The sequence below is a fragment of the Dermacentor andersoni genome, chromosome 3, assembly GCF_023375885.2.
Source record: "Dermacentor andersoni chromosome 3, qqDerAnde1_hic_scaffold, whole genome shotgun sequence".
Taxonomy (NCBI): Eukaryota; Metazoa; Arthropoda; class Arachnida; order Ixodida; family Ixodidae; genus Dermacentor; species Dermacentor andersoni.
This window is the reverse complement of record NC_092816.1, coordinates 77,190,697-77,204,945: the sequence shown is the minus strand read 5'-3', so window position 1 is coordinate 77,204,945 and position 14,249 is coordinate 77,190,697. Positions and strand designations below refer to the sequence as shown.

Here is a 14,249-nt window from a genome sequence, read left to right as displayed (position 1 = left end):
GGTATCGCAACCTTCTCGCCCTGCTCTGTGTGGTAGCTGATGCCCAGCGTCTCGAGGATGTGTCGTCCGGTTCTGCTTTTTGACAAACGCTCGTACTGCGCGACGTTGTGCGCTTCTATTATCTCGTCTAGGGTATTGTGTAAACCCAGTTCGAGAAATTTATCCGTGCTGGTATTGATCGGCAATCCTATGGCACGTTTATACGCCTTGCGGAAGAGGCGGTCTAGTTTAGTTCGTTCGGCCACCTGCCACTTGAGGTAGGAGGCGACGTACTTTATGTGACTGGTTACGAACGCCTGTACCAGGCGGATCGTATTGCTTTCTTTCATTCCACTATGTCTGTTCGTGATACGTTTCAGTAACCGGATCGTTTCATTGACCGCACGTTCTAGTCTGCGTACGGTTTCGCGGTTGTGGCCGTTGGCCGACAGGTGCAAGCCCAGTACCCTAATTTTGTGAACATGCGGGATGACGGTGCCATCAGATGTGACTACTCTAATTTCTCTGTCGGCGCGCTCGACTGCGGAATCGGCGTTCTTGGGTTTGCGGCCCCTGCGCGTGGGTCTGTAAAGCAGGAGCTCCGGTTTGGCCGCGGAGCATTCGAGGCCCGTGTCACGCAGATATTCCTGAACCGCGTCGACAGCCGCCTGTAAGGTTTGCTCAACGTGGCCGTCATTTCCCTCAGCAACCCAGAGCGTGATGTCATCGGCGTACAAGCTGTGGTGGAGGCCTTCTATCTCTGCCAGTTTTTGGGGTAATCCGAGAAGCACGACGTTAAAGAGCATGGGCGAGATGACAGAGCCCTGCGGTGTGCCCGTGCAACCTATGTCTATGTCTTGCGATTCCAGTCCGCCGATCACTATGCGGGCATGGCGACCCGTAAGGAAGTCCCGTACGTAGTCGTACGTTCTCTCGCCCAGTCCCAATGCTCGTATGCTTTCAAGTATCGCGGCGTGTGTTACGTTGTCGAACGCCTTTTTGAGGTCAAGACCGAGTATAGCTTTTGTGGATCGCGTGGGATTGTCTACGATGTGGTGTTTGAGTTGAATCATGACGTCCTGCGTAGAAAGGCCACGACGGAACCCCAGCATCGTGTGCGGCAGCATGTCTCGGTCCTCAAGGTAGTCGGTAAGGCGAGTAAGAACCGCGTGTTCCATGACCTTGCCGACGCAGGACGTCAGGGATATTGGTCGAAGATTGCCGATCTGTACCCGTTTGCCCGGTTTGGGGATCATAATTATGCGCGCCGTTTTCCACGAGCTCGGTATCGTGCCGGCATTCCAGCACACGTTAATGTAATCCGTCAGCTGTACTATCGACTCGTCGTCCAAGTTGCGGAGCGTTTTATTGGTTAGGCCATCCGGGCCCGCCGCCGACTTTCTGTTGAGCTTGTGCAGTACCGCCCTCACCTCTGCTACGCTAAAGTCTTCATCTAGCTGCGGGTTACTCTCCCCCGCGTACGCCGGATGCGCAACGGGGCTAGTTGCCTTGACATAACGGGTTCGCACGGCTTCTAGAAAGTCTGCGGACGTGCCTTCGTAGTCGTGTACTAGCTTGTTGATCTTATGCGCGTGCGCTGATTTGGTCTCCTCAGGATCCAAGAGATGCCGGAGGAGGTGCCATGTCTTGGCCATTCCTAGCTGATTCTCCATACAGTTGCACGTCTCCTCCCATTGCGTTTTGCATACCTGCAATGCGTGGTCTTCTATGTCTCTGTTTAGCCGTGCTATGCGTCTGCGTAGCGTTCGATTGTGTCGTTGACGCTTCCACCTGTCTTGTAGGCTGCGCTTGGCTTCCCACATGTGTAGGAGTTTACTATCTATTACCTCTAGGTGTGATTCCTGCGGTACTTCCCGCGTTGCCGCTTCAACGTCTCTCCTGAGCGTCGCGGTCCAGCTCTCGATGTCGTCGATAGCATCGCTGCCGCGATTATGCTCTTTCCGGGCTTTGCGAAACGCGTCCCATTCTACCAGCCGATAGTGGTTGCCCTTGGTGTCGTCCCGATGACCGTGGTGATGGTCGTGCGGTCCCGCATCGACCTGGATCTCGATCACCGAATGATCGCTACCCAAGTCCTCCTGCGTGTTATGCCACCGCGCGCCAGCGACGTTCTTCGTAAACGTGAGGTCGGGCGAAGTGTCCGCACATACGCTGTTGCCCTTGCGTGTGGGCGCGGAAGGGTCCGTAACGAGGTCCAGCCCCTCATTCTGCGCGTCTTCCCACAGGCGCTTACCCTTCGGCGTTTCGTACTTGTACCCCCACGCCGCGTGAGGCGCGTTGAAATCACCCGCGATGATTAAGGGCCTGTCGCCGGCTGCCTCGCTCGCCTTTCGCAGTAACGTGTTAAAGCGGTGTTTGTCTTTAGGTCTACTGTACACGTTCAATACAAACAGACCGCGCCCTTTCGTCGGAATAAGCTTAATCAGTACGTGCGGTATTCTAACGTTCTTGAGTTCGCGTTGCGCCACGGTGAGGTTGCGTCTCACTAGCGTTGCAGCGGCCGGCGGTGCTCCCGCGGTCACGTCCTCGTCGATCGCTTTGTAACCGGCCAGCTTGACCGCGTCGTTGGTTTCTTGTAATAGTATTACGTCGGGCCGTTCCCGGTTGCGTAGGAATTGTTGAAGATGCCCCCGCTTCCTCCTGTACCCCCTGCAGTTCCACTGCCAGATTGTGAACGTGCTCTGTGTGTTACGCTGTCTTGGGCGTTGTGTTTGTGTGGTGTCGTGTCGAGCCATGGTGACTGTTCGCATTATTATTCGCCGTCCGGCTGATCCTGCACCTCTTCGTCTGGTATCGGCCTAAGGTACGGTTTCCCAGTCGTCCGTACTGGGCGACCCGCTGCGCCCGGGAGCCGCATTTCAATATTGTCTATGCGCGATTGGAGCGTCGCGACCATTTGAGTGAGTTGTGCTATTGCACTGCTCAGCTGTTCGGTTTGCGCGGTTTGCTGAGCTATTGCGCGGTTCAGTTGCGTTGTTTGATGCGCTTGTTGCGTCATCATCGCGTCTACCTTGTCTTCGAGGCTGTCGACTCGCTCGCGGAGTTTCTGCTCGCGCGTTTGCAATTTGATCTCGGTCTGTTGCGGGTCTAGCGCCTTGCGTTTAGTAGGAGCGGGCTGTGCGTCCTGCGCCTCCATGACTTCCTCCGCGCTCTCGACCGTTCGACCAGCCGCATCTGCGGCGACGGGTTTGGTCAGAGGAGGAGGAGAGGGGGTTGCTGGGGCCCCCTTTAACGTGGTAATTTCGGTCTTTAGCCTAGCATTTTCCTGCTGTAGTGTTTTGATGACGGATTCTAACTGATCCAGTCGCTTCTGTAACAAGCTCTCTGTTCCGTTGTTGCTACTCTGAGTGCTACTGCTGCTTCTAGTTGCTCCGGGGTTTCTATTAATGGCAGTCTCGGTTCGCGATAGCGGCGCACGAGGTGCGCCTCCGGAGGCGACCGCCGCCCAGCTCACCTGTGGGGGTTTGGATCCTCGTCCTCCTTCCGCTGCAGCTGCCTGACTGGCACGGGCCGTCGACCTGCTGCGAGGCCTCACCGAGCGCGGGCGGGAGCCGGTGCGAGAGCGGGCTCGAGAACGAGTGCGGGAGCGAGTGCGGCTACGCGCACGGCTCTCCCTCGAGGTCGAGCGGCTGTCGGCGCTAGCTCGTCTCGGTGTGGGGCGTCGTCGGTAGCTCTCCTCTCCGTAGTCGTAGGTGCTGCTGCTGCCGTAAGCGCCTGCAGCCTCCTCGCGCATTCTGCGTTCCCATTGTCGTCGCTTGACTAGGTACGGCGTCTTGTACTTGGCTTTGCACTTGCGGTCCCCGGTAAGGTGACCCTTCCCACACAGTTGGCACACCGGTTCGCACCGATGGTCGTCGGGCGGGTTGCTGCATCCGCACCCGCGGCACTTTTTGTCGTTCGGGTTGGGGCAGACGTCGGTCCTGTGTCCCAGACGACCGCACTCGTAGCACATGTCGATTTGTTTCTTGTAGAGAGAGCACCTCAGCAACATCCCGCCGTAGTTCACGTAACGGGGCACGTAGTAGCCGTCAAAGAGGATGACCACGTTGCTCGTGTTCCCCATGCGCTTGGCATGCAGGACGTTCGGGTTTCGCTGGTTCACGAGACTTCTCACGACGTCCGCCGGCTTTTCGTCTAGCGATATGCCCCTGATGATACCTTTGGATGTGTTCTCCGGAGCCGCTCTGTAGGCGCTTGCTTCGAACTCGCGGTCGCCAATGCGCAGCTTGCAAATGCTGCCGTATCGTCTAGCGCGAACTTCTGACGGAGTGCTCACCACTATCACGTTTTGACGCTCGTTGAGACAAACGCTGTCCTCCTCAGCTGCCTCGCGTCCCACGCCTGCTGCGTTGCGTATGCAGCAATGGACGCGGTCCTTCTGGTATTTCGACACGTTGATGCCGTCCCGGGGCCGCACGATGATCTTGTAGTCGTCCGTGGGTAGGTTGGGCATTCGGCTCGCCATGGTGATCTTCCGCACGTAGTGCGTCGCTTGCTTTATAGACGCCGCCTTCTTGGAAGACGCTGTCGCGGCTTGCTGGTTCGTCGCGGGATCTTCGTCTCCCGCCGCCTTCTTGGTGTTACGCTTAATCTCGCACCATCCCTGCTGTTTTCCGAGCTCCGTCGGCGATACTTCCTCCCCTTCGACTTGCACGACTTCCATCTCGGAAGCCGGCGCAGCGGATCGGGGCTCCGCTGGCGCTTAGGCCTACCGTGCCTTGTCTACCAGCCTGGCTGTCGTGCCGACGTGGCGACGCGGAAAATCTTCGAAAAGTGGCCGGAAAACGGGCTCACCTGCCGAAATCTGGTATCGAGAGAGTCCGTAGAACTTTCGCAAGCAGCTGGGAATGCCGTGAACAGGATAGCTGTAGAGAATTCGCCGAAAAAAAAAAAACTCGACATACAGAAGCGTAAAAAATATATAACACAATCACGAATGAACATTGCCGCGACGCAGACGACTGAAAGCCGGCACCGCCGTAGACGTGGGAGAGGTTGCTCCTCGCCATCTTGGCTGCTGTTAGGCATGTGGTACACACCTTATCTTGTAAATATCTGCACATATAGATTTTTTGTGGAACAATATTGTTACGCGAATAAAGCAGTAATAGTAATGAACACTATTTAGAGTATATATCTACAAAAGCAAGGCAGGGCGCAGACCACAGTAACTGTCACGTTCGAGTGAGGCGGCCAGTTCCTTTTCTTCAGTGAACGACCGTGTTCACCTTTCAAGAGATGACCGCACGCAGCAATTAAAAACTACCCGAGGGTTGATATGTTTCAACGAACGCACGTAGCGGCACCGCCACTTTCCTGTGTGGCCGCCACGAGACGGGTGGTGCTATAGAGCCTTCATACACACGAAGGCTCCCTATAGGTGGCGCACATAGGAAGCGTCTGCGCGAGGGAGGGTCCGCACTCTGCAGCAGCTATATGGTAGATCTAACAGCCATCGTCATCCTCCTCATCCTCATTTCCGAAGAAGAAGAAAAGAGCTTCTTCGGTTCCTGCCATCGGTCCGAACGGTTCTCAGGCCTTTCGCTCGCTGACTCGCACATAGTTGTAGTGGACCTAACCTCAGCCCCTATAACGTGGTGACCCGGACACAATTAATTCGAGCTCGCAACTTTCTGAGTGCGCTAGCGAAACGCCCGACAACTGTTCGGACCGATGACAGGAGCTGAAGAAGCTCTTTTTTCTTCTTCTTGTGACCTGGCAACTCCCAGCACGAGGCATACGCCGGAGCGCGCTACATATAAGAAGAGGCGGCCGAGGAAGATGACGATGGCTGCTAGGGCAAACCTGCACCCTCACCCGTCTCCCCTTTCCTCCTTTCCACCAACGTTATAATCTACTCGGAATGCACGACTGACGACATCATTGCGGCCATGATGTACGATACGAAGAAGTCCGACGAAGGCAGCTATGGTGTTGATCCTGCACAATAACCACTAATTTTGATGAAGCAATACTTTTCGTGACTTGCGGATTCCGCTTGTGAGAATGACCGGAACGTCGTTGTCATATCGTCGGCTGCAGTCGCACATTCTTTCAAACTAAGTGTGCAGAAGGACATTGGCGAGTTAATTCACTAAGTGCCGCCTGAATTCATGTCAAATGAAGTTATTGTCGAACGTGCTTAGCCCGCTCTATAGCGAGCGATGCGCTGGGCGACCTTTAATACGAAGCGACCGGTACAACGCAATATTTCGAAGGCCCCGATAACTTCGTTATAAGGGCATGTGACTGTATTCGCAAGATTTTACAGTTCCATTTTTCATCCACGTCTTTTAGCTAGAGATATTCAGATAGGGAAACTTATTAGCCGAATACATATATTCGAGAAAATTGATTTTCAAATAATGAATAGAATACCGAATATTTCCAATTTGTAAACAAAGTGAAATATAAAGGAACCTTACGGGAACACAGTAAAAAAATGTTTATACACCTTATTTCGTACACGTACAGCAGCTATAAACTGGATGCCAGTTAAACTGAAAAGCTTGTAGATAAGAAAGCAATGAAAAGTAATTGTATCTGGTGCACCGTGACAATGACAGTAATAAAACTCGGGAATAGCAAGCCAACACATTCGGTAAAGCGCAGTGGTCGCTGGAAGAGCAAAATGTGGTACTATAACACCGCTCGTAATCTTAAAGGAATGCGAACGGAGTGAAATTATTGACTTCAGTTTCGCCTTAATTCAGGAAATATTTAAATTCCAAAAAAGTATTGCAAAACAGTCAAATACGAATAAGGAAATCTTGAATCGAATATAAGGAGCAAATACTATTAGATTCCAATTTCGAATATTTGTACACCTATATCCTGTTTGTGGCAAATCAATTCTACATTCCCGCAAGGTTGAAGAAGGCTCGTGGAAAGAAATATTGACATCTACCCGTATGTAATACGAAGATACAAAAGAAACCGACACTAGTTCCTCAAATACTAACCTTCGTAGTTGAAGGAAAATTTTTCCTGGTCCGTGATTCGAACCCGGGACAACCGTCTTTCCGGGGTGGTCACTTTACCATGTGACCTGTTTCTGAGAAACCCGTGTGGGTTTTCTTTGTACCTTCCGGCTACATACGGATGGATGTTAATATTATCTTTTGTGAACCTATATACTGCTAGCCTGTACTTGCGCAGTAAGGCAGCGAACTACAAAGACAAGGAGGTTTTTTTTTACGATTATTTTCGACATACAAAACTGCGTCATGGGGTTCCAGGACATGACTACGGTTTTGCCACCGCCGTGAACTCAATCGAAAATACCTGTAGATATTTACTACGCATCTTATTCTTGTCACAAAACACATGTATAGTAAACCTAAACTCCAGTTTTCCCAAAAACAAGTCCTTTTGGAAAACATGTGAACGTTATCGGTGTTTAAAAAGGTGACTGTCGTTTCGTGAAGTATTTTGTGAAAGCTTCAAACACTTTCAGACACGATGCTTCTCTTCTGGAGACTGTGTAAGAGTGACCGACGACCTTCAGAAGATGAAGATACTTCAGCTCGGCCACGGCGGATTTGTTGACTCTATGAGAAGGGTGAGTATCGGCCTTAACCGCTACGAGATGGTCATATTGTATGTCGCGGGTTAAGCGTACACCCTTGCGGTTACGATAAACAATTTGCGTGACGGTAAGTATACTTCGAATAATCGATCTTCGTTTCGAGAACCTAGACGCAGCGCCTACTTTCGCGTTCTATTTTTGCTCTTTTTCCTTGAACCATAAAACATAACCTTACCCTCAAGGCAAAACATTCACACATTAGAATTGGGCCGCCCGGAAGCTTGGCAAATAGGCTTGCAGAGCTGCTTTCTCTTATACATTTCACTTTTTATAACTGCTCGTAGTCCGTTCGATGTACATTCATGTTGATATTTCGCCCACGGTTTTGTCGCGTACACTACATTGGTCGGCAATTCGATCGAGTCGACGCGAAATGGTCGTCATTATGCGTATGGTTACGTCTGTTATACTACGCCTTTTTCTTTTACCTCATTTGTTTATTTGACAATCAAATTTTTGACAGCCAGTCATGAATGTAGCTCAACATTCCAAACAATAAATAAACACATGCCTAAATAATCTTTTAGGATATTTGACGGAAACACTGTGCGCGGAAAATTGTAGCCATAACATCATTATTAACAGAAGTTTATTATTCTTATTCTCTTTACTTAAGGCACACATAGATGCTACAGTATTGAAGACAAATGCGTCCTAAGGGCAAGCTATATTTTATATTTTCACTAGGCTTTTCGTAAGACATTCAATTCTCGCAATATATGTGTATTCACCACCAAGCAAATATGCCTTCAGATACGACTGTCTTCTAGTTTGTGCTTAGATAACGTCCGGTTGGCTACCCTACACCGGGGGAATGGGAAAGGGGAAAATAAAGATGACAGGGCGAGAGAGGAGGGAAAGAAAGAAGGAAATTATCGGTGAGTTCGCTGATGCGTGTGGTCTAATAGTAATTGCACTAATAGTCACAGACGTTCACACAAGCCCGTCGCACTCAAGAAGCGCAATGGTGCCTTCACCGCTTTATGGGCCGACGAGCGATGGGGGCGGTGTTCCAGCAGTACCTGCACGGAAAGCGGCCGATTGTCCAGTTTTTGGAGAGCGTTTGCAAGTTGTTGTCTTTCTGGGGCATATCGTGGACAGTGGCATAGCAGATGGTCGATATTTTCTTCGGTGCCACAGACCTCGCATGCTTTAACGTCGGTCACTACAATTAATGTATATAGAGTATGCCTTTGTGAAGGCAACTCCTAACCAAAGGCGGCAAAGAAGCGTAGCTTCACGTCGAGTAAGTCCGAATGGAGGTCGGAGTTGCAGTGATGGTTTAATTGATGCAGTCGTGTAAGTCTTAAGTTTGGCGAGTTCCTACTTAGATTTAGGTGCGCGTTAAAGAACCCCGGATGGTCCGAATTTCAGCTGTCGCCCACTACGGCGTGCCTCGTGATCAGATTGTGGTTTTGGCACGTACAACAACAGATATTAATTTTTTCTTTCTTCTTTTTTTTCTGAATTCCAAGCTTTTCCCACAACTCCGGGCTGTCCGCGGGAGCCCACGATGCGGCGGTGAGGCTAGGCCTCCCTGTCCCCGCGTGGGAGCGGCAAGCGGTGCTGTTTTGTTCTAAGGGCGGTGCTTCCCAGGACCTCAATAAAGTTCTGTCTGTCTGTATCCAATGCATATGCACACCGTATGCACGTAAATGTTCGAGTTTATTAATAATTTAATGTACTGCGTTAGCAATTACATGGACACCCCAGAGGAATTTTCGTCGTTGCCCTGATGTTCTGTGTATGTTTGTGCGTATGCATGTTATATGTTCATCTATTTCGTATATGTAAGATACATGCTATGTTATTCAACCACAGAAGTTGCCAAAACCAGTATTTAAAAGGCCCTGAACCACTTCTTATCGAACTCGAGAGATGCTTTTGAAGTTAATCTAGACTAATCTCTTTCAGAAATTTTTAATGCGTTCAGCAGAAGTGGAGCTGTTGGCAAATTCGCGGTGCTTCCGCTCCTCCTTCAATGATTCGCCCTGCGAAGGCTACTCGGAGGGGTGTGTGGCCACAACGTACCGCCTACTGAACGTCACTGTGGCACGCAGTTCAAGTTTGGTTTCGGATGTTCACGTAGACTCCACCACTTTCGATTTTCGCGCATACGACGCGCCAAACGTAAGCCAAACGTAGCCAAAGGTGGTTGTCCTCAATGAGTCTCGGTGCGCTCAGCCAGTACACTAGTCGCGGCACCCTGTGGCGGCCGCATTATCAGTGCTACGTGGCAGACCGCCGCTGCATGCGACTACCGCATTTGCTTCGTGCACGATAGGACTTGAGTGCGCGTTCGCGCCGATGTGCTCCTGTCTGGCTGCGCTACGTGGTGCGGACCGATTCTGTCCTGCACCAGTTTGACCGACTGATAGTAGCCGTATCTAGCTTGCGCTTTTTGAAACCCTCATTATGAAGCAAAGTCTGCGAAGGTGTCTAAGCAGGAGCGGCCAGGAGTGAACGCGCGCTGGCAACCGTGCGTGCGGTCTGACCTTATGTTTCGAGTTGTTCGAGGCTAGTTGAGTGATCATAACTAGTCGCAATTAGCGAGACCCGACGGCTACGACACCGATAAGCAGGGTGGCCAGAGTTAAATTTCTACGCGGGCGGCCGCGGCCGAACGTGAGCAGACGATCGTCGGCTTCTCCCGGAAATACGTAATTACTATCAAAATTCAAAAGTATATCTTCGCTTACTTAAGCTTGTTTATTAAACTGCGTCAATAAATGTACACAGTAACAGTAGGAAGAAGTGCACTGACCCAAACACGCTTGTTGATTGATGTCGGCTATTTGCCAATAGCAGCCGCGTATGGGAATATGCTATTGGCGGCGAGGACTTACGGTGTCGCCATCTGTTGGAAGCGCCTCACTTACGTAGTATGAGGGATAACGCTGCGCGCTCCTCGTAGGTTTGGCTGTCGACGCTCAATAAGAGCGTCACTCAGGAGCCTTCCTGGCCCTTTCTGCAAGTACTCTTAAAACTAAGGAAGTTTTTTATTGTCAAAATAATAACCTTGGGCAAACAGAAAACACAGAAGGGTTACCGAATTAATTGAACTCCCTCTGCGTGCAGTCGCCGCGATAGTCCCCGAACCGGTTTCTTACGTGAAAGGTAGCAATCGCTGAGAGCAGACTATGTAAAATATGTTCCTATAGTGGGCTGTTTCAGTAACCAGATAGAGCATAACAGAATGAAGCCTCAATGCAGCGATCGCACGGGTTCGCGCTGACCGATTGCTCGTCTGCAGGCGTGTTCGCGCACAATGTTTCACTTCCGCACCGTGCCGTGAGCTTTAGGCCGCAGCATATGAGCATTTCACAGTACACAAGCAACCATTGTTGCCTGGAAACTGTCGGAGCTGTTCAAAAATAATTTCGTTATAGCTAGGGACTTCGACGCCTACGACGGCGACTTGTGATGTCCCGTTGCGACGATTCAATCTTCTTTTATATCTTCTAAAGTCTTGGACGTTTGTTATTTCTCAAGTTGCGTCGCACTGTATGTTTATCGATCTTCTCGGCGAACAATTACTCGCGGCTTCTTTTTCTTATTCGAGTAAATTTCATTGTTGGTGCTACACAAACATGGGCATATGTCACGCCTTTTTTTTAATGTGCTTCTTACCGTTCCTTTTCCATTCCAGTGAGCTTGCCAATATCTAGCATGAACAAGTTCTTAGACCAGAGCTTCATGACATTATCCAGGCAGAGCGCGCGAGCGAGTGCCAAAGTGCGCGCTTTCTGCTACTCACTGAACATCGCAGCCCCGACGCCGTATAAGAAATCTTCCTAGTAGAAGTGCTTGCTGTACGTCCGAGCTGTAGCCGATGGCTGCTTTCCGGTTTTAAATTTCGTGATCGAAGCTTCACGCAGCTTCTTGTCCTGCGGGTACGTGTGAAGACTGACACCGGACTCCGTTGCGTACGTCCGGCACTGCGGCACAAAGCAGGAGTCTGCCATGTTGGACACCTTCAAAGGCAGCCACTACCTATTATAGGGCTTTCAAGTGTTGTCAAGCACACACCCGAAGCGGCAAAAATATTCGCACTTAATCGGAACTGCAGCGCAGGTGGGACTTTAAGCTTTCGTTTTCAGCTCGCTTCCGAAGCAGCCCGACGCGGCCCCTGTGTCCACGTGATCCCTCATACCACGTCACGCCGACGGTGGCGCCAGCTTTTCCAGTGGTGGAGCCCGCCCCCAATACTACGAAGTAAAGCGTCCAGGAAAGAGTGAGGTGCATGCTTCTGTTGAAAACAACCTTTTGAGAGAAAGGTGACTTCGCGCTCCGCTTGCGAGCTCTGCGCGCCGCGCACGAATGCAAAATTTGGCTGTCATGTTCACAGCAGCATATGCTATCAGCGGATTGTGCTTTTTCGATGGACCAGGGGCCTCTTGACTCTACAGTGAATTATGCTTCGGAATGTTTTTAGGATTGCCCTTCGCGAAACATTTAATTCGCAGCCCATGTCTTTTATCTTAAACCTTCTGATTAATAAAAAACTGCGAAACAACATTGTAGGGTTCACATTCTGAAACTGATGCGATTTCACGGGCGCCGCTCCTGACAGGCAGACTGACAGCGGTGCCTATGCGATGTCATTACAGGCACCTGCACGGCGTGTTAAAGCATATAAGAGGGCCAGTAATTAGGGCGTAGCCGTATATATGTCGCCGTCCACGTATATATAGTCAAACTTGGATATAGTTACACCTTCCGATCAGTTGATCGCAGCGGTAAGCCTTGCTGGTGCTGTCAGTGGGTGAAAATGTTTTTTTTTTATTTATTGTGCACTCCTGGACAGTAACTCTTAATGCATATCGTGTTCGCTGAGTGGTGTACTGCATCAGTGCCTATTACTCTCCGCGGTAGCTCAGTGTCTATGGAATTGCGCTGTGGTGGTTCAATCGGGGCCACAACGCCGCATCTCAACGGTGGTGAAGTGCCAAAATGCTCGTATATTTAGAACCTCCAGTGGTCAAAATTAATTCATATTCACCAACTACGAATTGCCTCATAATCAGATTGTTGTGTTTGTGCGCAAAATTGAAGAATTTGATGTATGATTATCCATCGGTGCATCTGATCTCCATTTCAGGAGGCTTTGGTGTCGGCTCACGTGCTATCTGCGATCTCCTTGACGGATGTGCACCAAACGGTGCAAACGCTTACAGGAAAGAATGAAGAAGAAATATTTAGCTATGATAACAATAGTAATCCTACACAACTTATTACTGCTGTATTTTCTCACGCTAAACCCGATGATTTGCACACAGTAATTCTTCAGGTGATCTCATGAAAATTGAAGAAAACTGAAAGTCTGGATGAAACAAGGAGGCCAAATTATTGGAAACATTATTAACAAAGCGGAGCTAGAACTTCGTCGCGAGCGGAACGTGACTAACGAAACAACGAGCGTAATATTCTGATCCTACAAATTTCGGGACCTTTAGTACCGCGAAGAGCCGTACACCGCGTTTCTCCTGATTCCAGCTGCGCAGCCCAATGAAAGCGAAGTCATAAGTGTTGAATATGTGACGGCAGCGGTTCCCAACGGCCGCACTTATCATGCTCATTTTGACCTTGAAGCGTTGAACCATCTGAGCGACGTCGAATTAAAGCATGCCATGATTATGCTGTTACATGTGGTATTTCACGCCTCTTACGAAGCACCAGCTTACATGCATGCAACCAACCCTAATGCCATGCGTAAACCATGAAACTAATGTCATCTGCTGTTCAATTATTTCACTTTGTAGAAATGTTTCCTGAGAACTGCTGACGCTGTGACAACTACCTTGCAGCGTCCGCGCTTATGGTTACGTACTGTGCTAAGTGCGCTGAACACGTTCTTTTTTTTAAAATCTTTTTCAGAGCCTTGGACAAACTGGTGCCGTGATTCATGTATTCCAGAGCCGCGACGTGCGGGTGCTAGTCGGTGGCTCTATCTGGACTTTCAACCCCCTCTGTCTGACTCTAGTGAGACGGAATACGAGCGAAGAAATCAGTTGAGTCGATAATCATTTCGTCCTAGAACAAAGTATCCAACTCATCAGTTTTGTTTTAGCAAACAAACAAAGAAAGCAAGAAGTGGCACTATTTCTCGGTTATGAGCGTCGTTTCGTACACAGTACACATAGTTGACCATTGAGATAACGAGACAGCGTCTTTAAATTACACGGAATGTTTTATACATTGCCCGTGACAGGTAGGACAATTCAAGTCTTTGAGAACGATTACTCTAAAAGGTAGAGATTACTTGCACAAGGAATCGAAATGCTTAATTCACTAAGTGAAAGAAATATGTAATTAACGTCGACACTAATTATTTTATTGCACATATTGCTGTTTCCGAATTGTAGCCGCCGAGTTTGCAAGGCCCACTCACTTATTAACGAATTCTGGCGGTATCGGTTCGGTCACATCATTCATGAGCAGTTCGTATCAGCAGTAAGAGACTCTGAAAGTAGTCTTATATAGGACAGTATGCGGAGACATGCGCATAGCAACACTACGTGATGTAAGGGTATTTTGCACTGCTGTCTAATCAATATTGTTAAGATATATGCTTGGGAAGACCCTCCGTGCTCTTTCCCGTCGAAAGCTTTTCTTGCATCCGCGACTTTTTTTTTTGTGCTCAAAGATAAGCATTAAATCA

At 49.6% G+C, this 14,249-nt stretch overlaps 1 protein-coding gene across 5 annotated transcripts in view; it reads left to right on the top strand.

Moving 5' to 3' along the window:
• Window positions 1-14,249, top strand: part of LOC126544581 (E3 ubiquitin-protein ligase MIB2-like) — an 83,727-nt gene that overhangs the window by 19,761 nt on the left and 49,717 nt on the right. For all 5 annotated transcript variants that reach the window (XM_055061646.2, XM_050191998.3, XM_050192008.3 and 2 more), the window contains 2 exons: window positions 7,457-7,561; window positions 13,466-13,598. In XM_055061646.2, coding sequence (XP_054917621.2) covers window positions 7,457-7,561; window positions 13,466-13,598 — 238 coding nt within the window. The remainder of the gene's footprint in view (window positions 1-7,456; window positions 7,562-13,465; window positions 13,599-14,249) is intronic.